This window comes from Leptonychotes weddellii, chromosome X (genome assembly GCF_054177405.1).
Source record: "Leptonychotes weddellii isolate Sample4059 chromosome X, ASM5417740v2, whole genome shotgun sequence".
NCBI classification, from domain to species: domain Eukaryota; kingdom Metazoa; phylum Chordata; class Mammalia; order Carnivora; family Phocidae; genus Leptonychotes; species Leptonychotes weddellii.
The window spans coordinates 66,398,681-66,425,315 of NC_138385.1; the positions used below are offsets into that span (position 1 = coordinate 66,398,681).

At 36.9% G+C, this 26,635-nt stretch overlaps 1 protein-coding gene across 4 annotated transcripts in view; it reads left to right on the top strand.

The window, feature by feature from the left end:
- Positions 1 to 26,635, top strand: part of FAM120C (family with sequence similarity 120 member C) — a 106,956-nt gene that overhangs the window by 7,301 nt on the left and 73,020 nt on the right. For 3 of the 4 annotated variants that reach the window (XM_031024424.2, XM_006729956.3, XM_031024425.2), the window contains exons 2-4: positions 14,608 to 14,854; positions 16,324 to 16,406; positions 21,159 to 21,287. In XM_031024424.2, the coding sequence (XP_030880284.1) occupies positions 14,608 to 14,854; positions 16,324 to 16,406; positions 21,159 to 21,287 (459 nt within the window). Of the gene's footprint in view, positions 1 to 1,678; positions 6,783 to 14,607; positions 14,855 to 16,323; positions 16,407 to 21,158; positions 21,288 to 26,635 lie in introns of those variants that run through there. The other variant, XM_081808839.1, reaches the window with a different exon arrangement.

Genomic DNA, 26,635 nt, shown 5'->3' on the forward strand with positions numbered 1-26,635 from the left:
ATCTGGAAGAGGAGGGTGGTAATAATACCTGCATCACACACTTTGTTGTGAGTCTTAATGACTTAACATAAGTGCTTATAACATTACGTGGCACACAGTAAATGCTATATAAATGCCAGCAACTATTACTTTGAACAAAGTATCTTGTATGCCAAGTTGGTTGAACATGGATCATTTTACCCTCATGCTTTAAGATTAACATGACATGGCATGCAGGGTCCTTTATGATCTGCCTGCCATTCTCTGGCCTCATTTCACCCCATTTGTCTTATCAGGACAGTGAATGGTTTTCAGTTCAAGTAACATTTTTTGAGCATCTACTTTGTGCCAGACCCTATATGCTAAGTACTATGAACAATGGAATTCATTCAACAAATATTTATTGGGCTCCTACTGTATGCCAGGCACAGTTCAAGATTGTGAAGATAAAGTAGTGAACAAAATGGATTTGTGATCTTACGAACTTTACCTTCTACTGGAGAGGACAGACAATAAACAAGATAAAAAGAATGTGTAGTGTTTTAGGTGGTATAGTAAGTGCTATGGAGGAAAATGAAGCACGGAAATGAGATAAGGGAGTGTGGATGTCAGGGGGATAGTCTCTCTCCCTCTCTCTCTCCAGGACCTTGTTGTCTGGTAGGGGAGACAAGTACGAAAATACAGCATGAGCCCTGAGGATCATTTCTCTGACCCTTGTCATAGGCCCAGGGACATGGTCAATGGAAGTGGCAGAACCAAGATATGCATACCAGACACCAGAACCCTTGCCCTTTTACCTATACCATGAAGGAAATTACAAAGGTTATGGCAAGGATGGCAGACTGGTGGCCCATAGGCGCACGCATTTTTTTTAAAAGAACTTCATTGATTTTTATTGACCAGTAGTGTTTATCAGAATCTGAAATCAAACAGCAGGTTTGGACTGAATATTAAGGCATCATCTAGTTGGATGATTTTTCACTAACCTCTGTTATTTAACTTGCATTATATGAATACACTTCTTTTTTAAAAAATAGGAATTTGTTGCCAGTATTTTAAAAATTGTGAAATGTTACAAAAAAGTCTGACTTTCCAACCACTTGTGAAATATCAGATCCTTTGGCAACATTGATTGCATCCTTTTGCTTAGCCACATGGTCTTCATTTATTGGAATCTCTGCCATTCCATGGTATCTCCCTGACACAGTGACCAAGTGCCTCTTGCCATTCTCTTGCCATTCGTGATTGCGATCTTGTAACAATGGCTCCCAGTGATCACCACCTCCTGGTATTCACACTCTTGTGTTATCTCCCCCCACCCTTGTGTGTGTGCCGGACCTAGTGACTTGTTTCTTTTTATTTTTTTAAAGATTTTATTTATTTATTTGAGATAGAGACAGGGCATGAGTGGGGTGGGGGGAGGGGCAGAAGGAGAAGGGGAAGCCGACTCCCGGCTGAGCAGGGAGCCCAATGTGGGGCTCAATCCCAGGACCCTGGGATCATGATCTGAGTCTAAGGCAGACGGTTAATCGACTAAGCCATCCAGACGCCCCCCTAGTGACTTGTTTCTCATGAACAGACTACAACAAAGTGATCAGATGTCACTTTCAAGATTAGGTTATAAAAAACTGTGACTTCCATCTTGTTTGCACTCTCTTTTTCTCTCTCTGGCTCTTCTTGCTTGATCACTCTGATGAAGCAAGCTGCCATGTTGTGAGCTGCCCTATGGAGAGGCCCACATGACAAGAAACTGAGGGCAGCCTCCAACTAACAGCCAGTGAGGAACTGAGGCCCTCAGTCCAACAACCTGCAAGGAACTGAATCCTGCCAACAGCCAAGTGAGTGAGCTTGGAAGCGGATCCTTCCCCAGTTGAGCCTTGAGATGACTGCAGCCCCGGCTAATACCCAGATTGCAGCCTGAGCCAGAGGACCCAGTTAAGCCATGCCCATAGATACTATGAGATAATAAATGTTTTTTTAAGCCACTAAGTTTTTGGGGTAATTTGTTACATAGAAATAGATAATGAAAACACCATTGATTGTTGTACTTTTTTATAGCAGTTTTGATAAGCATGAAATATTTCTTATGCTCCACATCTGTGAAAAGTGACAAAAAATTATACAAGAAGGTCACATATTTAAAAATCATAATTTTTTTTTAATTCAGTGACAAGGGATTGTTGTGCTCTAGTGAAAAGAGCAAATGAGTCCAAAGACTTGGATTCAGGTCACTAGTTGGATCTTGGGTAATTTATTATTTAATTCTGAAGACCTTCATTTATAAAATGGATAAGGAAGTAATACCATGTTTCCCAGGACAGTCAAAAGAACTACTGGATATAATGTATGTGAAACATACTTGACATATGTGTTACTTCATATTAATTTCAGTCCCTCCTGTGTTTCCATAGTACTCTTTACGTATTTCCATTGGCTTGTACCATAATATATTGTGATTATCTGTTATATGCAGGTGACTTGATGGAAGGGACCATATTTTATTCATCTTTGCATCTCCTTACACAGTATTTGGACACATACCAAGTGTGCAAAAAACATTGGTTGACAGAATGAACAGTTGTTTTGTTAGATAACTAATGAGATTTTAAAAACACTAAAATATGCTTCAAATTCTTAACCAAGGTATCTTTCAACTTTGGGAAACTTCCTTTTGCCAATTTGCGCATAGGCAGGCATGTCTATAAAGAGGACAATTTCTACAGATAAATCTTCATATAAGGTCACTGTGTAAGGCTTAAATTTGGTCTATTGAACAATTCTTAACACAGCCAAAGCATCTGAACCAGAACTATAAGAGTAGACTAGTCCATCTTCTGGGCACTCTTATATTTCAAAGAATACACTTAAGTCTACATACATCTTTGCCCTAAGGCAAGAAGCAATCATGGGGCTTGAGGCATCGTCTTTTCTCTCTCTCTCTCAAATCAAAAAGCTGGCAGTATCAACTGAAGAAGGTCACATATTCCTCTATATCTAAATAAATTATGTGTTGAAATACTGCAGTTTAAGACACATTTTAAAATAAACCATTGTAAGAAATATGACCAGTATAAAAATGAGGAGTGCTGAAACAAAAAGAATTTTTAAGAGGGCTTGGAATTTCAATAGGCTGTGTTTTGGAATACAGACAGAACAAGTGATACTGCTATGAAATGCATTTATATAGTAAATGAAGAATTTGCCAGGGCTTGAAAGTCTTTTGTAGGTGGTGGTTTAAGAAAAGAGTGTCTGTTGAGTACAGCAGAAGTTACATCATAAGCATTTGTAAAGATAGGAAATACTGTTGCTCAGGATATTAAAGATTGGTAGATGAACACTTTTGGGACAAATTGGGTCAAGAAGCTATTTGTGAAGTTTTAGATTGCAGCTGGTTATAAGAGATCTAAACACTACCCAAATAGCTATACACTTAACTATGTGCCTAGCCAGTAGTTCTCAAAGTATGGTCCCTGACCAACAGTACAGTTCCAGGTCACCTGGAAACTTGTTAGAAATGCAGATTCTTAGGCCCTAGTCCAGACCTACTGGATCAGAAACTGGATATGGGGCTTGTCAATCTGTTTTAACAAGCCCTCTAGCTGATTCTGATACACCCTAAAGTTTGAGAACAACTGCACCTAGATATAATTCATGTGATAAGAATTTTGGTGGAATCTAACTCTTTTGGACTTGGAGCCTGTGACAGGTACATTCAGAAATACCTGGGTTTTGTGTGTTGAGGAAACTCTTGAAATTTTTAGTATAGCTTGGTCAAAATTATGACTACAGATAGTGCTTCTGCAGTAGTGTTACTCTTGGGCTCAGAATACTTCAATTTGAAGCAGAAACACTTTATAAGGCCTTAAAGCTTTTCATTGTGTCACTGCTTAGGGATTCAGTTTTTGTGCAGAAATGTTCAAAATGAATCATGTCAGGATCTAGTGGTTAACGTTGTGGTTTACACCAAACACAGTTGAATACTTTGATTTATTAGATGCACGTTATAGAAATTGACCTATTATATATAGATTGATTGGCTTAGTTGAGGCATGGTACCGAAGATACTGAAAAAAAAAAGACTTATTTGGCATCCACAGGCATTCAGTGCATTAGCAAAGACTGAAATAAAATATTTGACCTGTTTAGTTGACACTGCAACTCATCTAGGCACTCTGAATAAAAGCAGTTTTATTCAAAAATAGCTTCACAAATGCATGGTTGTATTGGCTCATTCCTAGCAAAATTATGCCTTTGGGAAACTCATTTGGCATGTGATAAACTGGCTGACTTTACTGTGCTGAAATTGGTTTCCAAGAAATGAAAGTGATGGCCTGAACTACATCCCCAAAATTGCAGAATTTTCTGTTGCATTCCAGGAAAGGCTCTCTGGTATTATATTTATGAAAAGGAACTAATATTGTTCAGTTAGCCTTTCTCAATTAATGTTTATGGCGTGAAAGAAGAGCTACGATGGAGATACTGAATTACTGTGTGATGGTACTGCAAATGAAGCATGATATCATTGGAATACCAGAATTCTACAAATATCTTGGGAGTTGTTACCCTAAATATAAAAAAAGCACTGTGCAAAATGTCTGTTAAGAAATGCCTACATTTCTAAACAGCTGTTTTCCATTATGAAATAGGATAAAATTAATCATTTCCAATGAAAGGACCAAAGGCTAAATTCTTTACTGCACATCCTAACACAAAAATATAAGACCTGACATTGACCTCTTGGCCACATAAGAAAGGCATCAGACCTCCTGTTCCAAGTTAAAGGAGAATAAATCACACACACAAATGTAATGATGAACTTTTTCTATTTTTGTATCAGGCTTTCTGATTTTTCAATCCTGAAAATAGGCTTCATCTCTGCAAAATAAACAGACTTTATTTAATTTATTTCATAACCACTTTTTCAGATCCTTCATGCAAGGTATTTTATATAAGTAATTTCTAAGTCTTTTTTTAATTTAAAGTCAAGTAGCCAACTTATAGTACATCATTAGTTTCAGATGTAGTGTTCAGTAATTTATCAGTAGTAATTTCTAAGTCTTAAAATCAGGAATTTGCAAAATCTCGACTTCATAGATGAAGAAGCTAAGTGACTTGCCCATGACTTACCCATCACTGGGATTTAAGCATAGGTCCACTAGATGCTGAAATTCCTACTGTATCTTCTGATGATAGAAGTTATTCTCAAAGTAGAGTCTCCAGCCCCCAAATGAACCACACCAGATTTTTAAATCTAATAGTAATTAATAGCCTAATAGTAATTAAGGTTACTAAAATTGGGTATTTGCCAATTAAAATTAACACCTTTATAGCCTTTACTAAACACTGGATCAGTATTCTGTCTCCAACTTGATGGAGATATTTAATAGCAAAGACTCTACAATGCATGTGTATGTAGATGAGATTCCTACAGTTAGGAGAGAAGGCCACTTTGTTGATGTTGCCTTGAATTGGCTTTGGGTTTTTTTTATTGCTGCTATTCTTACTTTTGAGTTCTATATTTAGCTTCATGACTATCAGTTTGGTCTCTTAATAGTTGTTGGGCTACACAGTGTGTAGTGATGAAAATTTGTTTCGGTAGTAGTTTTGGTCTGCATTTTTTCAGTAGTTAGACTCCAAGGCACAAAGGCCTTGCAGCTAAAATATAAACTGTCTATATTTCTATTGCTAAAGCAGACTTAAACATAATCTACCCCTCCCCTTGACTTTTCTTATAAAGTGAAATGAGACATTAAACTTTTCTTAGAGAGTTGTTTTCCCTTGAGTTTTATAAATAAGTGTTGCTTCCTCTAGAAAGCATTGCCCCATTGACTGGTTAGGTGCCTTTCCTCTATGTTTCCATGGCACCCTATGGTTATAACTTCTTAACATGTATATTGAGTGTCTTACTGTGTGCTCTGTGCATCCTGGCACTTAGAAGGCCCTCAATTCATATTTGTTGTACTGAACAGTGAGCTAGCAATTAAAAGCTATAGGCAGTTGTTCAGAATCTCAACTCTTACTTTTTTTAAAGTTCAAATGTGCTTCTTTTCTGAGTAGTTGTTTGGGTATGTTGTTTAAGCTCACCTAAATCATTTTAGTCTTCTGAAAAATTGCAAGGTTAACAAATAACTGAATCAGTTTGAGCCAGGGACTGGAAGTCATTCTGCTTACAGGTGGCAGCAGTCATCACACATGGAAATGGAGCCAGGGTACTCAGCTGTTCTGAGGGGTATTGTGGCTGGAAGACTTCTTCCTTGCCCTGGTCAGGATTTAATTGCCTTCAGTTAACTCTAGATGATATTTTGCTAAAAAATAAATTGCCATGCTGTGTGATATGTCTAGACATCACTGTTTCTTAAACTTGCCTCATTATGACAATCACCTGGGGTTCTTGAAAGTGGCCTAAGTGTCCATTGTTGGATGAATGAATAAAGAAAATGTGGTGTATACATACAGTAGAATACTATTCAGCCTTAAAAAAGGAAATCCTGCCATTTGGGACAACAGGGATGAACCTGGAGGACGTTATACTAAGTGAAATAAGCCAGACACAGAAGGACAAATACTCCAGGATAGAGCTTGTATGAGGAATCTAAAATTGTCTCTCATAGAAGCAGAGAGTAGAATGGTGGTGGCCAGGAACTGTCAGGAGGGAGTATTGGGGAAGTATTAGTCAAAGGGTACAAATTTTGATTATACAAGACAAATGAGTCCTAGAGATCTGCACAGCATAGTGCCCATGATTAACAATACTGTATTGGGTACTTAGAACTTTGCTAAGACAGTAGATCTTATTTTAAGTGCTTTTATCACAAAAAATAAGAGGGCAGGAGGAAACTTTTGGAGGTTATGGATATGTTTATGGCATAGACTGTGGTGATGATTCTTATCTCTAAACTCAAATTGTATACATTAATTATGTACAGCTTTTTGTATGTCAATCATACCTCAATAAAATGGTTTAAAAAATATATTCCCAGCCTAGCCCTAGATCTACTTAATCATACTCCTCAGAGGAGAGGCTTGGAATAAGTATTACCTTCAGCAAATGGAGGTAAAAGGACTACAGGTATACCTCATTTTATTGCCCTTTGCTTTATTGCATTTCAGATACTGCTTTTACAAACTGGGGATTTCTGACAACCCTGCATCAAGTCTGTTGGTGCCATTTTTCCAACAGCATTTGCTCACTTCCTGTTTCTGTGTCACATTTTGGTAATTCTCACAATATTTCAGACTTTATCATTAATATATTTGCTATAGTGATCGGTAATCAGAGAGATCTTTGATGATACTATAGTCATTGTTTTGGGGCATCACAAACCTTGCCAATATAAGATGGCAAGCTTAATAAATGTTGTGTGTGTCCTGACTATTCCACTGACCACCTATTCAGCTTCCCTATTCCCTGAGACATAAGAATACTAAAATTAGGCCAATTAATAACCCTACAATGGCCTCAGGTATTCAAGTGAAAGGAAGAGGCACTGCGTCTCACTTTGAATCAGAGGCTATAAATGATTGAGCTTAGTGAGGAAAACATTGAAAGCTGAGATAGGCCAAAAGCTAGGCCTCTTCTGCCCACAAGGTAGCCACATTGTGAATGCAAAGGAAAAGTTCTTGAAGGAAATTAAAAATGCTACTCTACTGAACACATGAATGATAAGTGAAACAGCCTTATTGCTGATAGGGAGAAAGTTTGAGTGATCTGGATCAAGCCAGCTCCAACATTCCCTTAAGACAAAGCCTAATCCAGAGCAAGGCCCTAACTCTCCTCAATTCTAGGAAGCTACAGAAGAAAAGTTTGAAGCTAGCAGAGGTTGGTTCGTAACATTTAAGGAAAGAATCCATCTCCAGAACATAAAAATGCATGGTAAAGCAGCAAGTGCTGGTTTGGAAGCTGTGGCAAGTCATCCAGAAGATCTAGGTAAGGTAATTCATGAAGGAGGCTACATTAGACAGGTTTTCAATGTAGGTTAAATAGCCTTCTATTGGAAAAAGGTGCCATCTAGGACTTTCATAGCTAGAGAGGAGAAGTCAATGCCTGGCTTCAAATATACAAAGGACAGGCTAACTTGTTAGGGGCCAATGCAGCTGGTAACTTTAAGGTGAAGCTAGTGCTCATTTACCATTCTGAAAATCCTAGGGCCCTTAAGAATTATGCTAAATATACTCTGCCTGTGCTCTGTAAATGGAAACACAAAGCCTGGATGACACCACATCTGTTTACAACATGGTTCACTGAGTATTTTAAGTTGAGACCTGCTGCTCAGAAAAAGAATCCTTTCAAAATATGACTGCTCATTGACGGTGCACCTGGTTATCCAAGAGCTCTGATGGAGATATACATAAGATAAATATTATTTTCATGCTTTCTAACACAGCACCCATTCTGCAGCCCATGAATCAAGGAGTGATTTCAGTTTTCAAGTCTTGTTATTTAAGAAATTTTGTAAGGCTATAGCTGCCATAGATAGTGATTCCTCTGATGGATCTGGGCGGAGTAAACTGAAAATCTTCTGCAAAGACTTGACTATTCTAGATGCCATTAAGAACATTCATGATTCATGGGAAGAAGTCAACATATCAACATTATCGAGAGTTCAGAAGAAGTCGATCCCAACCCTCATGGATGATTTTGAGGTGTTCAAGACCAACAGCGGAAGTACTTGCGGACATGGTAGAAATAGCAGGAGAACTGGAATTGGAGGTGGAACCTGAAGGTGTGGCTGAATTGCCATGATCTCATGATAAAATTAACGGGTGAGGAGTTCCCTTTTATGGATGAGCAAAGAAAGTGGTTTCTTGAGATGGAATGTGCTCCTGGTGAAGATGCTGTGAAGAATGTTGCAATGATAAACAGTTTAGAATATGACATAAACTTAGTTGATAAGCAGTGGCAGGATTTGAGGGACTGACTCCACTTTTGAAAGAGATTTTACTGTGGGTAAAATGCTTTCAAATGGCACCAGGTGCTACAGAGAAATCATTCCTGAAAGGAAGCGTTAATTGATGGGGCAAACTTTATTATTGTCTTAAGAAATTGCCACAGCCACCTCAGCCTTCAGCATCCACCACCCTGATCAGCCAGCAGCCATCAACATCAAGGCAAAACCATTCACCACCAAAATAATTATGACTTGTAGCTCAGATGATTGTTAATATTTTTTAACAATAAAGTATTTTTATACTAAGGTATGTACTTTTAGACATAATGCTATTGCACACTTAATAGACTACAGTATAGTGTAAACATAACTTTTATATGCACTGGGAAACCAAAAAATTCATTTGACTTGCCTTATTGAGATACTTGCTTTATTGCAGTGTTCTGGAACTGAACCCACAATATCTCTGAGGCATGCCTGTATTACTTTTCACCATACACCTTTCTGTATTCTTTGATTTCTTTTTTACCTGGAGTATATTCTTTTATTCAGTTGTAATTTATCTTTTGAATTAAGTATTGCAATTCATGTTATAAAAATTCAAAAGGTACAAAAGGATATATGATAAAATCTCCCCTTCACCCCATCCTTAGTCACTAGATTATTTTCTCCAGAGTTGACTAGTATTATCAGTTAGTTGTGTATTATTCCAAAGTTATTATGCCTATGAGAGCAAATACTTATAAATACTTGCTACACACACACCATAAATATACCTTTCAAAAAATGGTAGCCTACTATACATAATTTGTACTTTGCTTTTTTATTTACTATATCATGCTGATTTTTCCATGTGAGTACATAAGAGTTTTGTCCTTATTTTTTATGGTTCCACCCTATTCCATTGTATGTATATGTTATAACTTATATAACTAGTCTCTTATTGATGGGCAGTTAATTAGATTTTTTCCAGTTTTCAGCTGTTACAATAATGCTATAATGAATACTTGTACAGTTGCAGTGCTCTTGCTTATACCTAAGTACTTGCATTGTTCCAAGTACTTTACATATCTAAAAGATAAATCCATAGAAGCAAAATTACCGGGTCAAAAGGTATGTGCATTTTTAATTATGACAAATCTTGCCAAGTTTTTCTCCATAGAGATTGTACCATTTACATACCTACCTTCAATATTTGTGTGTGCCTGTTTCCCTTACCAGTATATTTGGTAATGTTATGGTTGAAATAACCATCTTTCAGGGGCGCCTGGGTGGCTCAGTTGGTTAAGCGACTGCCTTCGGCTCAGGTCATGATTCTGGAGTCCCTGGATCGAGTCCCGCATCGGGCTCCCTGCTCAGTGGGGAGTCTGCTTCTCCCTCTGACCCTCCCCCCTCTCGTGTGCTCTCTCTCTCTCTCTCAAATAAATAAATAAAATCTTTAAAAAAAAAAAAAAGAAATAACCATCTTTCAGTATTGTTTTAATTTTCACTTCTTATCACAAGTGAGTTTGATCATCTTATATGCTTACAATCAGTTTGTTTTTCCTTTTTTTGTGAACTGTTTTCTTGTGTTGTTAGGTTTTTTTCTTTTCTGTTAGAGAAATTAGCCCTCTATACTATGAGTTGCAACTCTTTTTGCAGTTTGTCATTTGTCCTTTGCGTTTGCTTACATTGGCTTTTCCCAAACAAATGTTTTATTTTTAGTCAAGAGGATTGATCTTCCTCTTTACTGTTCCTGGGTTTTCTCTTATACATAAACACTCCCTACTCTGAAATTATATTTAAAAAATCCTCATGGAATCTTCTATTATTTTTATGGTTATCCTAATTAAAATGTGAGGAATGGATCTATCTTATTCTCAAATGTCCAGTTATCCCAACATAATCTGTGCAATAATCCATATTACCTTTTAATTTAAAAAGTGAGTTAAGGTTTTTGCAACAAATAAATGGCATTTAATAAAGGCAACTGTTATAAATTAAGATACTTAGGAGCCATATCAACCAAATGCAGCATGTGGACCCTATTTGGATCCTGATTTGAACAAACCAACTGTCGAAAGACATTTTTAAGGTAATCTTGGAAAATAGAGTAGGGACTGGATATTAAGATATTAAGAAACTTGTTAACTTCAGTGAAATGATAGTTTTGTTTGTTATTTTTAAGCTCTTCATCTGTTACAGATAAAGAATGAAGTATTATAGGTGATTTGATATCTGGAATTTGCTTGAAAGTATGACAGAAATGACCAATAATCATATGAAAAGATGCTCAACATCACTAATTATCAGAGAAATGCAAATGAAAACAATGAGATATCACCTCATACTCATTAGGATGGCTACTATAAAAAAAGAAAGAAAAGAAGTGTTGGTGAGGTTGTGGAGAAGTTAGAGCCTTGTGCATTGTTGGTGGGAATATAAAATGGAGTAACCTCTATGGAAAACAATATGGAAGTTCTTTTTAAAAATTAAAAATGAAACTACTATGTGATTCAGCAGTTTCACTTCTGAGTATTTACCCAAAAGAACTGAAAACAGGATTTTGAAGAGATATTTTTACATCTGTGTTTATAGCAGTGCTAGTCATAATAGCCAAGAAGTGGAAGCAACCCATAAGTCCATTGATTAATAGAGGAAGAAATTGTGGTATGTACATAGAATGGAATATTAATTCAGCCTTAAAAAGGAAGGAAATCCTGCCACATACTACAATGTGAGTGAACCGCAAGGACATCATGTTAAGCGAAATAAGTCGGTCATAAAAAGACAAATACTGTATGATTCCACTTATATGAGGTATCTAAAGTAGTCAAATTCATAGAAAGTGGAATGGTGGTTGCCAGGAGCTGGGGGAGAGGTGAAAATGGAGAGTTGTTTAATGGGTATAGAGTTTCAGATTTGTAAGATTAAAAAGTTCTGGAGATGTGTTTCATAACAATGTGATTAAACCTAACACTATTGAACTATACACTTAAAAATGGTTAAGATGGTAAGTTTTATGTGGTTTTTTAGTCATGATTTAAAAAGTGCATTTAAAAATGCCAGAACAAAAGGGGTGCATAGTAGATGAAACAAGAATGACTCAACATTGATAATGGTTGAAACAGGATAATGATATCATAGGGGTTCGTTACGGTATTTCCTTTACCTTTGTGTATTTAAAATTTTCCATAATAAGTTTTACAAGTGAGGTTTAGGGAGCATAGGCTTTGTAGACAGAGCTGAATTTGAATTCTAGTTCTGGTTTTTAATATATATAATTTACATAATACCGTAAAGTTTACCATTTTTAAAAAGATTTATTTAGAGAGAGAGAGCACATACATGTGAGTAGTGGGAGGGGCAGAGGGAGAGAAAGAATCCTTAAGCAAACTCCCCACTGAGTGCTCGATCCAGGACCCTGAGGTCATGACCTGGAGCTGAAATCGAGAGTCGGCCGCTCAACCGACTGAGCCACTCAGGCACCCCAAAATTTACCATTTTTAAGTGTATAATTAACTTGTATTCACAGAGTTGTGCAACTATGATCACTGTCTAATTCCAGAACATTTTTAAAACCCCAAAAGGAAACTCAGTACCTTCTAGCAGTCATTCTTCATTTCCCTTTTCCCCCCGTCCCTGGAAACCACTAATCTATTTTTCCCTCTCAATGGATTTTCCTATTCTGGAAAATTCATTTAAAAGGAATCATGTAATATGTGGCCTTTTTGTCTGGCTTCTTGTACTCTATAGTGTTTTTAAGTTCATTTATGTTAGCATGAATCAGTACTTTATTCCTTTTCATAGCTAAATAATATTCCCTTGTATGGTTATACCACAGTTTAGCCATTTTTTCTGTTGATGGATATTTGGAATGCTCTGTGGCCCTAAGCATGGCACCTTGCTTCTCTGAGCCTCAGTTTCCTCATCTGTAAGATGGGACTTATAACACCTACATGATCTGATTGTGATGAAGAGAGGGAAAGTACCATACCTAGCACTATGCCTGGTACAGATGGATGCTCAATGAGTGACTTGTATGAGAGGTATGCTGGAACAAACTCACCAGGGGAGAGCATAAAACTATACTCCTACTCTGACCCAATTGGAGTTTATCATAACTCTAGCTGTAAATATGTTGCAGTACAAAGTAAGGATTTTTGGTTCCTTTGCTTCGAAACAAACATACACATGTTGTTTTGCTGTGTGCTTATCAGTGTCCCTCCCTTTGTGGATTTAATGTGTGACATGACTATCTGCTGTGGCTAGTCTCTTTCCATAGCCTAGCAGAAGCTTAATGCATTGAAACTCCTGTCAGACTCCAGAAAACTACGATTATTTTGTAATTTAAATGAAAAAAAAAATAGGTCAGTTGAGTTCCACAAAAATACTTAGGTCCATGGGTTCTAGAGCAAAAATCCAGGCCTAGTTCCTTCCGGCCATGCAACCTTAGGAATAGCAATGTAAAAATGGGGATGATAATAATAATAGTTATGGCCTTATGTGATTGAATATTAAATGAGTTAATGAATGCAGAGTACTTGGAACGCTGCTTAGCACAGAGTATGTATTCAGTATCTGTTAATCATTATTATTCATATTATTATACCCCAGGTTTTATGTTGGAGCCAGGAATAGATAAATTACGTCTCTGCAGTCAAGGAAGTTAGTGTGGTATAACCAGTATGCAGATTATTTCAGTATGCTCTAAGTGCAGGGATAGAGACATGCATAGGAAGGGCACTTAAGCGTCTGCCTCTATTACATGAAAAACAGTGCTCTCCAGGAAGAAGCCTGGTACAGTGGAAATTAGTGCATTCTGGAGTCAGAACAGCCTGGGTTTGAATCCTGTGTACACTCATTCATAATGCAGCTTTAGGGGCAGTCAACCTCTCATAGTCTTAGTTTACCCGTTTCTAAAGTGGGGTGAAGTTTCTGACCTCTACCTGCTGGAAGTGCCCTATATGGGTGCTCTGTGGTCTAAGATGTTCCTAAGAAAGCAAGCAAGGATTTTTTTTTAAAGATTTGTTTATTTATTTTATAGAGACAGTGGTGGGTGCACGTGAGTTGGGGGAGGGAGAGACTCTTTAAGCAGCCTCCCCGCTGAGCACAGAGCCCAACCTGGGGCTTGATCTCACAACCCATGAGATCATGACCTGAGCCGAAACCAAGAGCCGGAGGCTTAACCAACTGAGCCACCCAGACACCCACGAGCAAGGATTTTTAAAAAGGTGTTAGATTTAAAAAAAAAAAAAAAGGAGTTAGATGAACTTAGATTCTGTTATTTAACCTTTCTGTGTCTATTTCTACATACAAGTTTTTTCATCCATATCTACCTTGCTCATGGTTGTTCTGACAATGAGATAATGTATGTAAAGTATATGTGGCATATAGAAGGTGCTGAGCAATAAATAATAGCTTTATTATCTTTCTAACAAAGATATCTTCTGTTATTGTGTGAAGTGGAAACTTAAGTAATATATACCATGTTAATTTCAGTATTCTCTTGAAATGCCTCATACCACAGTTTCATGAAAGGACTGGGCATTTCAATGAATACATAGATAATACTGTCTTTATAGTAGGAATAATCAAGTTTGAAGCTGGGAGAGACTTTTTTTTTTTTTGTAGAGTATTGTGTTCAGCCATGTGTGATCTTAAATTTCAACTATAAAATTTAGTTACTAACCTTCTGGATTTCTAACCAAATATAGCCAGTTTCTGTTGCATGACATGTTCCTCTCTTCTTCCCTCCTAGGTCTTTCAGAGCCTTGAAGACCACCATTTGGAAGTGGTGGCTTTTTTCAGGGAAAATGGCTTCCATGGCCTTCTTGCCCATGATTCCGAGTATGCTCTCTACAATATTCCTTCTTACTACAGTTCCCATGCTCTGAAGCTGAGCTGGAATGGGAAGAATCTCACTACCAATCAGTTCCTGATGCAGGAGGTGGCCAAGCAGCTGGGCTTGAAGCGGATGAATTTTCCCATATTTGCTGCGCTGCTAGGTAGGTATCCAAAGAACAGACTCCAGTGATTGGTAAAATTTCCTCTTCCAATGTTAAGACACGAAGACCGGAGCAATTTAGCCTATCATAATTGAATTTATCTTTTTAAAGTCCACATGCTAAACACTATGCTGGAGAAAACCCAGGAGGCTTTTGGACTTCTTACTAGAAACTCAGCATGTTTGTCTTAGGAATTTAATACAGGACATCCTTGAAAATTATTTCGATTTTTGTAAAACTTTTTTTGTTACATTCTATAACTATTTATGCAGAGTACTGTCTTAGGCCAAATGTTTTACTAGCCCTAGATAGCTTTGGTTCCCCATTCAGAGCATTAGCATTTCTTTCCTACTGTCTCAGTTTAGATGAAGAACACAAATTGTTATATGTGGGTTTTTTTTTTCTGTTGTGTGAACATTTTATTATGAAAATATCCAAACACACAGCAAAATTGAAAGAATTTGGTAGTGAAAATCCTATATATCATATATCTACCACCTGTATTCTGCCATTAACATTTTCCTATACTTGCTTTATCATATATCTGTCCATTCTAGCCATTCATCAATTTATCTTTTAAAGATGAATTTAAAAGTAAATTGCAGAGAGCTGGTTATGGTTTTTTAAAGATTTATTTATTTGTTTGAGAGAGAGAGAAAACGCGAGTGGGGGAAGGGGCAGCGGGAGATTGAGAGAGAATCTTAAAGCAGACTTCTGCTAAACGCGGAGTCACTCGGGGCTCGATCCCAGGACCCTGAGATCATGACCTGAGCTGAAACCAAGAGTTGGATGCTTAACTGACTGAGCCACCCAAGCACCCCGAGAGTTTATTATGTTTTCAGTTGGCTTTCCAAGTACTGACAGCATGAAGGTTAATATGTTGTCTCAGGTGTAACCTCTGCTTATAATCCCAAAGGATTTGAGTTTGGCTCATCTAATGGAGTCAGCACAAGTTTTAGAATTAGGCCTATGACAAATTACTGAAGTTACACCTCCCTGGTTTCATCTGTGAAATGGAATAGTATATCTCATTGTGTTACTGACAAAACTAAATGAAATGAGATATATAAAATGCCCAGCACTTACTAGGCAGTCAGTAATTGTGGCTGCTATTATAAAAGGCAGAATGACTAGGTGATAGATAATAGGATGGGCTTTGGAGCCTGCTTCTTATCCTGGCACTTATTAACCAAGCTACTTTGGCTAAGTCACCAAATTTGTTTGAGCCTCAGTTTCCCTATCTGTAAAATGGGGATAATAATAATACTAGGCATGGTTATTACAATAATAAAACATATAATGCATGTGATACATAGTAGGTAATCAACACATAGATACTATAGATATTACATTGAGAATCTACACCTGTGTGAATTATTTGATTATTTTCTTCCCCAAAAGCCCTTTCATGGCCTGGAGGTTCTATGAAAACATTTGCACAGTCAATAAATGACAAATGTACTTTATAGGTAACCACATTCTCCCAGATGAGGACCTGGCTGCTTTTCACTGGAGCCTCTTGGGACCAGAACATCCCCTTGCATCACTTAAGGTAAAGTGCCCCATTTCCTGCCTATACATCCATGCCTAGGGGATATCAGGTTTTTTACATTGGAGTTTTGATAGAATAATTACCTTTCATTAGGCTTGAAATATTTCAAATACAAAAATTATAATTATGATCAATACCCTTAATATCTCTTTTAATTAAGTTTTTATTTTAATTCCAGTATAGTTAACATATAGTATTATATTACTTTGAGGTATACAGTATAGTGATTCAACAATTCCATGCATCAAGCACTCATCAAGACAAGGGCACTCCTTAATCACCATCACCTATTTAACCCATCCCCACACCCATCCCCGTCTCTGGTAACCATCAGTTCTCTACAGTTAAGAGTCTGTTTCTTGATTTGTCTCTCTCTTTTTTTCCGCTTTGTTCATTTTTTTCTTAAATTCCACATATGAGTGAAATCATATGGTATTTGTCTTTCTCTGACTGAATTATTTCACTTAGCATTATATTCTCTAGATCCACCCATGTCATTGCAAATGGCAAGATTTCATTCTTTTTTATTGGTGAATAATATTCCATTGTATATATGTACTACTTCTTCTTTATCCATTCATCTATCAATGGACACTTGGGCTGCTTCCATGTCTGGGCTATTGAAAATAATGCTGCCATAAACATAGGGGTGCGTGTATCCCTTTGAATTAGTGCTTTTGTATTCTTTGTGTAAATACCCAGTAGTGCCATTACTGGATTGTAAGGCAGTTCTATTTTTAACTTTTTGAGGAAACTCCAGGCTGTTTTCCACAGTGCCTACACCACTTTGTATTCCCACCAACAGTGCATGAGGGTTACTTTTTCTCCACATCCTCGCCAGCACTTGTTGTTTTTTGTGTTTCTGATTTTAGCCTTTCTGACAGGTGTGAGGTGGTGTCTCACTGTGGTTTTGATTTGCATTTCCCTGATGATGAGTGATGTTGAGCATCTTTTCATGTGTCTGTTGACCATCTGTATGTCTTCTTTGGAGAAATGTCTGTTCATATCTTCTGCCCATTTTTTAATTGGATTATTTGTTTTTTGGGTGTTGAGTTATATCAGTTCTTTGTATATTTTGGATACTAACCCTTTATTGTATATGTCATTTGCAGATACCTTCTTCCATTCAGTAGGTTGCCTTTTTATTCTGTTGATTGTTTCCTTTGCTGCACAGAAGCTTTTTATTTTGTAGTCCCTATAGTTTATTTTTCCCTTTGTTGCCTTTGCTTCAGGAGTCATATCTAGAAAAATGTTGTTATAGCCATTGTCAAAGAGATTACTGCCTGTGCCCTCTTCAAGGACTTCTATGGTTTCAGGTTTCACATTTAAGTCTTTAATCCATCTTGAGTTTATTTTTGTGTATGGTGTAAGAAAGTGGACCAGTTTCATTCTTTTTCATGTAGCTGTCCAATTTTCCCAGCACCATTTGTTATAAAGACAATACCCTTAACATCTTAAGGATTCATACAAACCTATGAAGTGAGATACTAATACTCCAGTAAATGAAATAATGAGCAAAAGACTGAAGCAGCTCACAAAAGAAGAAATACAGTGGCCAATAGTATGACTAGATAGATGTTAAATCTCCCTAGTGATCACACATGCAAAATTTTTTTTAAAAGATCTTTTTTTTAAGATTTTATTCATTTATTTGACAGAGAGACACAGCAAGAGAGGGAACACAAGCAGGGGAGTGGGAGAGGGAGAAGCAGGCTTCCCGCCAAGCAGGGAGCCTGATGCAGGGCTTGATCCCGACCCGAGCCGAAGGCGAACGCTTAACGACTGAGCCACCCAGGTGCCCCCACACATGTAAATTAAATGATTTTTTTTAACCTAACAGTTCGGCAAATACTGAAAAATTAGTCTGCCTACTCCTGTCGAGTCTATGTTGAGACTGATACTCTCATACGTTTCTGGTGGTAGTGTAAGTTGGTGAATATATAACTTTTCTCTAATTCTTTCACTCTGCTAGTTCATACTTTTTCTTCTCTCCTCAAGCCTCTAGTACTCCCTCCTCCTTGCTCACTGTCAGCTCATGAGCTGGCTTCCTATTTCACTTAGTAAATGGAAGCATTTGAAACAGAACTTTACTGGCTCCTAGCCTTTCATCTTGTCACCTATGTGCATCTATGTGCCCACATTTTCTGCCTGCCTTGTGTTAACTGTGGAGTACCTGTCCATGTTCCTATCTAAGGCCAACCCTTCTACTTACATGCCAGATCACATCCCCTCTTGCTAACTGAAAGGCATCACTTTTGCAGTTCTTACTTCTTTCTCCTGCATCATCAATTTTCTCTCTTCATTGGATTTTTCCCATCAGATTTATAAGCATGCATCCATATTAAAAAATAAAGCAAATCCTGCTCTTGACCTTACTCCCTCCACCCAAGCTATTGTTCCATATTTCCTCTTCTCTTATAGCCCACATTTCTTCCTTCCCTTATAGCAAAGCCCTCTATAGAGTCTTCTGCACTTGAGCTGTTTATTATCCCTTTTCCCTATTCTCTCTGCAGTCTGTTTTGAAATTGTTTTTGATGAGGTCCAGATGTTCATAATTCTTGATGTTAATAAATCTAATGGCCAGTTCTCAGTTTTCATCTTACTTGACCAACAGCAGCATTTGACCCAGTGGCTCACTCCCTCTTTCTTAGAACATGTTCTTCACTTGGCTTTAAGGACACCACTCTCTTCTAGTTTCCTTCCTACCTTCACTGGCTGCAGCTACTGTTTCCTTTGTTGCTTCTTTGTCTTCTTTTCTACTTCTTATCTTTGGAGTGTCTCCGAATTCTGTCCTTGGTCCCTTCTGTCAGTTCTCCCTACACATTCTGCCTTAGTGATTGATGTCATCCAGTCTCATGACTTTAAGTATCACCAGTCCGTTGATGACTCCTAAATCTGTGTCTCTAGTTTTGACATCCCTCTTGAACTCCAGATTGTAATATCTAACAGCCTACTAAACATCTTAAGGAAGTGTATCTAAATGGAAACTCGTGATCTTTCCCCTAAATCTGTTCCTCCCAGAGCCTTCCCCATTTTTATTAAAGGCAATCCCATCCTTCTAGTTGTTCAGGCTAAAAACCATAGAGTCATCCTTGACTTCTCTCTCTCTTTCTCACACCCTACATTTCCTCTGCCAGCAAATACCATCAGTTCTCCCTCCAGTATATGCCCACTTCTCACCATTTTCATTACTACTACCCTGGTCAAGCCACCATTATTTCTTGCTTGGATTATTATAACAGCTTATTAACTGTTGGTCTTCTGTTTGCACTCTCCTCCCCTCCCCAAAACCTATTCTCAGTACAACAGTGAGAGTGGATCTTTTAAAAACTGATTCAGATCATGTTGCTTCTCTATTCAAAACCTGCCAGTGGCTCTTCATGTCACTCACTCAATCTTGACCATGGCCTACAAAGTCCTGTAACTATAACTGACTGACGTCTGTTATAGTTATGATGTCATCTTTTCTTTTGTTTGTAGAACCTTTGTACTTATTATTTCCTCTACTTGGGATGCTTTTTCCTCCCACATAGCTTTGTACCTCCCTCTTAGAGGTTTTCTCAAATGTCATTTTCTCAGTGAGGCCTTTCCTGACCATCTTATTTAATATTACTTGCTTGTGCAGATGCATGCACACACTTGAATTCCCAAGGCCATCTTCTGCTTAGATTTTCTCCATAGCACTTATCTACATCTGGCACAGTATGCATTTTACTTGTTTATTTTATTTGACTCCCCTCACCCTATCCTGACACACCTACCCCAATATTTAAGCTTCCATAGGGGCAGCGATCTTTCTCTATCTTGTTCACTGCTGTATTCTTGATGCCTGTGACAGTACCTAGTTAGTACACAGAAGGCGGTAAATACTTGTTAAAGGAATGAATGGTACAGCCTTTTGCCCAAACAATTTTATACAAAAAGTCTTTAAGAAGTTTATACCCTTTGACTGAGTAATTACAATTTTAGGAACCTTGTAATTAAATACTTGGAAAGTGAACAACAAATCATACCTACATTTTATCATGGCATGAAAAAAATACCTGTATTTAAAAAATTTTCAAGCATCATAAAAGTAGAGAAAATAATAGCATAGGCAGTCACTATTGTAACATCTTCTAGCTCCAACAGTTATCAAGATGTAGCCACACTTGCTGGGTTTTGTTATTGTTGTTTCTGTTGCTAATGTGTTTTAAAATAAATTCTGGACCTCAAGTCATTTTACTCCCACATTCTTCGATATGCATCTCTAAAACATATAGGCATTTTCATGCATGAGCACAATGCCATTGTTACTTTTAACAAAATTAATGATAATTTCTTGGCATCATTTTAATATCTAGTCCATTTTAGGATCTTCCTGATTGTCCCCAAAAGGCTTTTTTGTGGTTAGTTCAAATTAGGATCCAAACATGGTCCACAAATTAAAACCTTACCTTTAATAGCAAAAAATTGGAAGCAGCCAAATGGTCTTATGAAAGAAAACTGATGAATTATGACAATGTCATCAACTAGTGGCTCTCTCTGTAGTAGGATTTATAAATGATATGATGTTATCTTTCTTTATACTGTTTGATCTTTTCCAAGTGTTCTATACTGAGAATTACAGGGGACAATATTTTCAAAGAAAAGATTTTACCTATCTCTCAGTGCATTTACTGAATTTGAATTCTCTTACACCTACCTCACTCTTTCTCTTAGTGATCCATCACCACCGATGTCAGTGTACCTTGCTTATCTTAAATCTCCTAGGTCCGAGCTCATCAGCTGGTCCTTCCTCCCTGTGATGTGGTGATCAAGGCTGTTTCGGAGTATGTTAGTTCCATCAAAGACCCCTCAAACCTGGATGTCGTTGGAAAGGATGTTTTCAAACAGTCTCAGGTGAGCTAGCCTTCTCCTTCTCAAGAGTCGCCAGTTTTCTTACCTTCACTAGTACCACCAGCAGACCTGATTTTTTTTGTCTGTGCTACCTACCTTCTCTCCTCGTAGCTGCTTGTTCTCTCCGTGCTTACAGACCAGAGCTCCACAGTTTCCTTTGAAAACATTACTAGGCCTGGACTGAAAGGGTTCTTTAGCTTTTTCCCACTGATTATCAATGTTATATAAGCTCATTCTGGAAAATTTAGAAAACAAAGTCACTTAAAATGTCATTACTCACAAACAGCTTGCTGTAGTTATCACTCTAGAATATGTCCTTCTACTCTTTATTTACTTCAACGTATATTTTAATATAAAGAAGGTCTTGCTTAGTGGAGTTAATGGGTAATGAAAAAGACTACTTAAAGTTGGTCCACATAAAACAAAAATCAATACATCATTGTTAATAGTGAAAAATGGGCTCTGCTGGGAATTTGTCTTGTGAAATAAAATTAAAAGTTAGGAAAATAAGTTAGTTTTATTTCTAATAATTTAATTTATACTTGCACTATGGGTTTTCAGTTTATTTTTAAAATTAACATAAAGTAAAACTGACTTTTGTATATGTGTGTATATAGTTCTGTGAATTTTTAGCACATGTACAGATTATGTAACCACCATCACAATCAGGATCAGAACAGCTGAACCACCCCAGAAATCTCTCATGCTATCCCTTTGTAATCACACGCAAACATCGTTGTCTCTGGCAACTACCAGTCTGTTCTCTGTCACTACAGTTATATCGTTTAGAGAATAACATATGAATGGAATCATACACTATGTAATCTTTTAAGAATAGCATTTTTCATTCAACATAATGCCTTTGGGAATCTTCTAAGTTGTTTCATATTGCATCTATCAATAATTCATTCCTTTTTGTTGCCAAGTAGTATACATTGTGTGGATATACCACAGTATGTTTATTCTTTCACCCCTGGAAGATATTTGACTTGTTTCCAGTTTTTGGTGGTTTGAATAGAGTTGCTATAAACATTTGTGTACGGGGCTTTTTCTTACGAACATAAGTTTTCATTTCCTTGGTGTAAATACCTAGGAGTGGGATTTCTGGGTCATATGGTAAGTATATGTTTAACTTTAACTTTGTAAGACCCTGCCAAACCATTTTCCAGTGTGGCTGTTCCATTCCTCGCTAGCACTTGTTATTGTCAGTATTTTTTTATAGCCATTCTAAAAGGGGTATAGTGGTAGCTCTTCATAATTTTAATTTGCATTTCTCAAATGAGTAATGATGAACATTTTTTTCTTGTGCATATTTGCCATTCATATACCCTCTTTGGTGAATAGTCTATTCGTGAACAGTCTTTTGTCCATTTTTACTTGAGTTGTTTATTTACTCACTGTTGATTTTTGAGAGTTCTTTGTATATTCTTGCTTAAAGTCCTTTGTCAGATATCTGGTTTGTGCAAATATTTTCTCCCAGCCTATAGTTTATCTTTACATTCTTTTAACAGTGTCTTTTGCAAAGGAAAAGTTTTAAATTTTCATCTCTTATGGATCATGCTTTTGGTGTCACGTATAAAAATCCTTTGCCTAACTGCAGGCATGCTAATATTGTCCTGTTTTCTTGTAAAAATTATATACTTTTATATTTTACATTTAGAACAAATCATCCATTTTGAGTTCATTTTGTATAAAATGTGTCAGGTATTTTGGTTTATATTTTGCATATTGATGTCCAGTTTTTCAACAGTTTGTTGAGAAGACTGTCTTCTCTCCATTGAATTGCTGTTTGTGTGGGTCTATTTCTGGACACTATTCTGTTCAGTTGACCCATATGTCTATCTTTGTGCAAATAGGACTCTGAATACTTTATGGTAAGTCAAAATAAGGTAGTGATCCCTACAATTTTCTTTTTCTTTTTCAAAATTATTTTGTCTGTTCTAGTTCCTTTGTCTCTCCGTATATATACATTTTAGAATAATCTTTTCTATATCTACAAAAAATAATCCTGCTGGGATTTTAATGGGAATTCCTTATATTAAATATACAGTTGACCCTTTAACAACATGGGGGTTAGGGAAACCAACCCCCCCCATGCAGTAAAAAATCCACATATAATTTTTAATTCCCCACAAAACGTAGCTACTAATAGCCTATTATTGACTGAATGCATTACTGATAACATAAATTGTCGATTAACGCATATTTTGTATGTTACATGTATTGTATACTGTATTCTTATAATCAAGTAAGCTAGAGAAAAGAAAATATTATTAAGAAAATTACAAGGAAGAGAATACATTTAAAGTACTGTATTGTATTTATGAAAAAAATTCACATATAAGTGGACCCGCACAGCTCAAACCTAACACGTGTTGTTCAAGGGTCAACCGTATAGATGAATTTGAGTTTTCAAATCCAGTAATACAATATATCTCTCCATTTACTTAGTTCATCTTTGATTTTTTTCATCAGCATTAGTTTTCAGCATACAACCCCATACATTTTTTATTTTTTATTATTTTTTAAATTTGAATTCAATTAATTAACATATAATGTATTACTTGTTTCAGGGATACAGGTCTGTGATTCATCAGTCTTATATAATACCCAGTGGTCATTACAACACATACCCTCCCAATGTCCATTACCCCATTACCCCATCCCCCACCCCCTTCCTCTCCAGCAACCCACAGTTTGTTTCCCAAGATTAAAAGTCTCTTATGGTTTGTCTCCCTCTCTGGTTTCGTCTTGTTTCATTTTTAACTCATGATCCTCTGCCTTCTTTCTTCAATTCCACGAATCAGTAAGATCATATGATAATTGTCTTTCTCTGATTGACTTATTTCACTTAGCATAATACCCTCTAGTTCCATCCACGTCATTGCAAATGGCAAGATTTAAATTTTTTGATGGCTGCATAATATTCCATTGTATGTGTATGTGTGTGTGTATATATATGTATATACACACCACATCTTCTTTATCCATTCATCTGTTGATGAACATCTGGGCTCTTTCCATAGTTTGCTATTGTGGACATTGCTGCTATAAACATTGGGGTGCACGTGCCTCTTCGGATCACTATATTTGTATCTTTGGGGTAAATACCCAGTAGTGCAATTGCTGGGCCATAGGGTAGCTCTATTTTCAACTTTTTGAGGAACCTCCATACTGTTTTCCAGAGTGGCTGCACCAGCTTGCATTCCCACCAACAGTGTAGGAGAGTTCCCCTTTCTCTGCATCCTCCCCAACATATGTCATTTCCTGATTTGTTAATTTTAGCCATTCTGACTGGTGTGAGGTAGTATCTCATTGAGGTTTTGATTTGGATTTCCCTGATGCCGAGCAGTGTTGAGCACTTTTTCATGTGTCTGTTGGCCATCTGGATGTCTTCTTTGGAAAAATGTCTGTTCATGTCTTCTGCCCATTTCTTGATTGGATTATTTGTTCTTTGGGTGTTGAGTTTGATAAGTTCTTTGTAGGTTTTGGATACTGGCCCTTTATCTGATATGTCATTTGCAAATATCTTCTCCCATTCTGTCGGTTGTCTTTTGGTTTTGTTTACTGTTTCCTTGCTGTGCAAAAGCTTTTTATCTTGATGAAGTCCCAGTAGTTCATTTTTGCCTTTGTTTCCCTTGTCTTTGGAGATGTGTCCAGCAAGAAGTTGCTGCGGCTAAGGTCGAAGAGGTTGCTGCCTGTGTTCTCCTATAGGATTTTGATGGATTCCTCTCACATTGAGATCTTTCATCCATTTTGAATTTATTTTTGTGTATGGTATAAGCAAGTGGTCCGGTTTCATTCTTCTTTATGTTGCTGTCCAGTTTCCCCAACACCATTTGTGGAAGAGACTGTCTTTTTCCCATTGATATTCTTTCCTGCTTTGTCAAAGATTAGTTGACCATAGAGTTGAGGGTCCATTTCTGGGTTCTCTATTCTGTTCCATTGATCTAGGGGTCTGTTTTTATGTCAGTACCATATTGATGACTACAGCTTTGTAATAGAGCTTGAAGTCCGGAATTGTGATGCTACCAGCTTTGGTTTTCTTTTTCAACATTCCTTTGGCTATTTGGGGTATTTTCTAATTCCATACAAATTTTAGGATTATTCCAGTTTTGTGTAAAAAGTTGTTGGTATTTTGATAGGGATTGCACTGAATGTGTAGATTGCTCTAGGTAGCATAGACATTTTAATGATGTTTGTTAAATATATATATTTATATATATATAATATATTTAAACATATATATATATCCATTAAATATATAAATATTTGCTAAATTCCAGTATGAGTTCTAGCAATTTTGGGGTGGAGTCTTTTGGGTTTTCCACATAGAGGATCATGTCATCTGCAAAGAGTGAGAGTTTAACTTCTTTGCCAAATCGGATGTCTTTTATTTCTTTGTGTTGTCTGATTGCTGAGGCTAGGACAAGTCCCATACATTTTTTAACATTTATTTAAGTATTTTATATTTGAGGCCCCTTTTTAAAGGATATTGTTTTGTTCATTTCAATTTCTAATTGTTCACTGCTACTGTATAAAAATATGATTGATTTTTGTGTGTTGACCTTGTATCCTACAACCTTTCTAAACTCACAAGGAGTTTTTTGGTAGATTTCTTGGTATTTTCTGTGTAGATGATCATACTGTCTGTGAATAAGGACAGTTTTATTTCTTTTCTAGTTCGTATGCCTTTTTTTTTTCCTTACTGCACCATCTAGGATTTTCAAACAATGGTGAATAGGAGTGATGAGAGAGGATCTTGTTCCCAATCTTTGGGAAGAGCATTCAGTCAGCATTAAGAATTATATTAGCTATCAGGCGCCTGGGTGGCTCAGTTGGTTAAGCGACTGTCTTCGGCTCAGGTCATGATCCCAGGGTCCTGGGATCAAGTCCCACATCGGGCTCCCGGCTCAGCAGGAAGCCTGCTTCTCCCTCTCCCACTCCCCCTGCTTGTGTTCCTGCTCTCGCTGTCTCTGTCTCTGTCAAATAAATAAATAAATAAAATCTTTAAAAAAAAAAAAAAAAGAATTACATTAGCTATCAGTTTTGTAGATGTACATTATCAGGTTGAGGAAGTTATGTTCCTAGTTTACAAAGAGTTCTTATCATTAAAGGATGGTGTATTTTGTCAAATGTATTTTTTTGCATCTGCTGATAGGATCATGTGCTTTTTCTTCTTAGTCCATTGATTTTTGAATATTGAACCATCTTTGCATTCCCAGGATGTGGTCAAGGTATATTCTTCCTTTTTTATATTATTGGATTTGAATTACTAGTATTTCATTGGACATTTTTTCATTTATTTTCTTGGGAAATATTGGTCTGTAGTTTTTTTTTGTGCTGTCTTT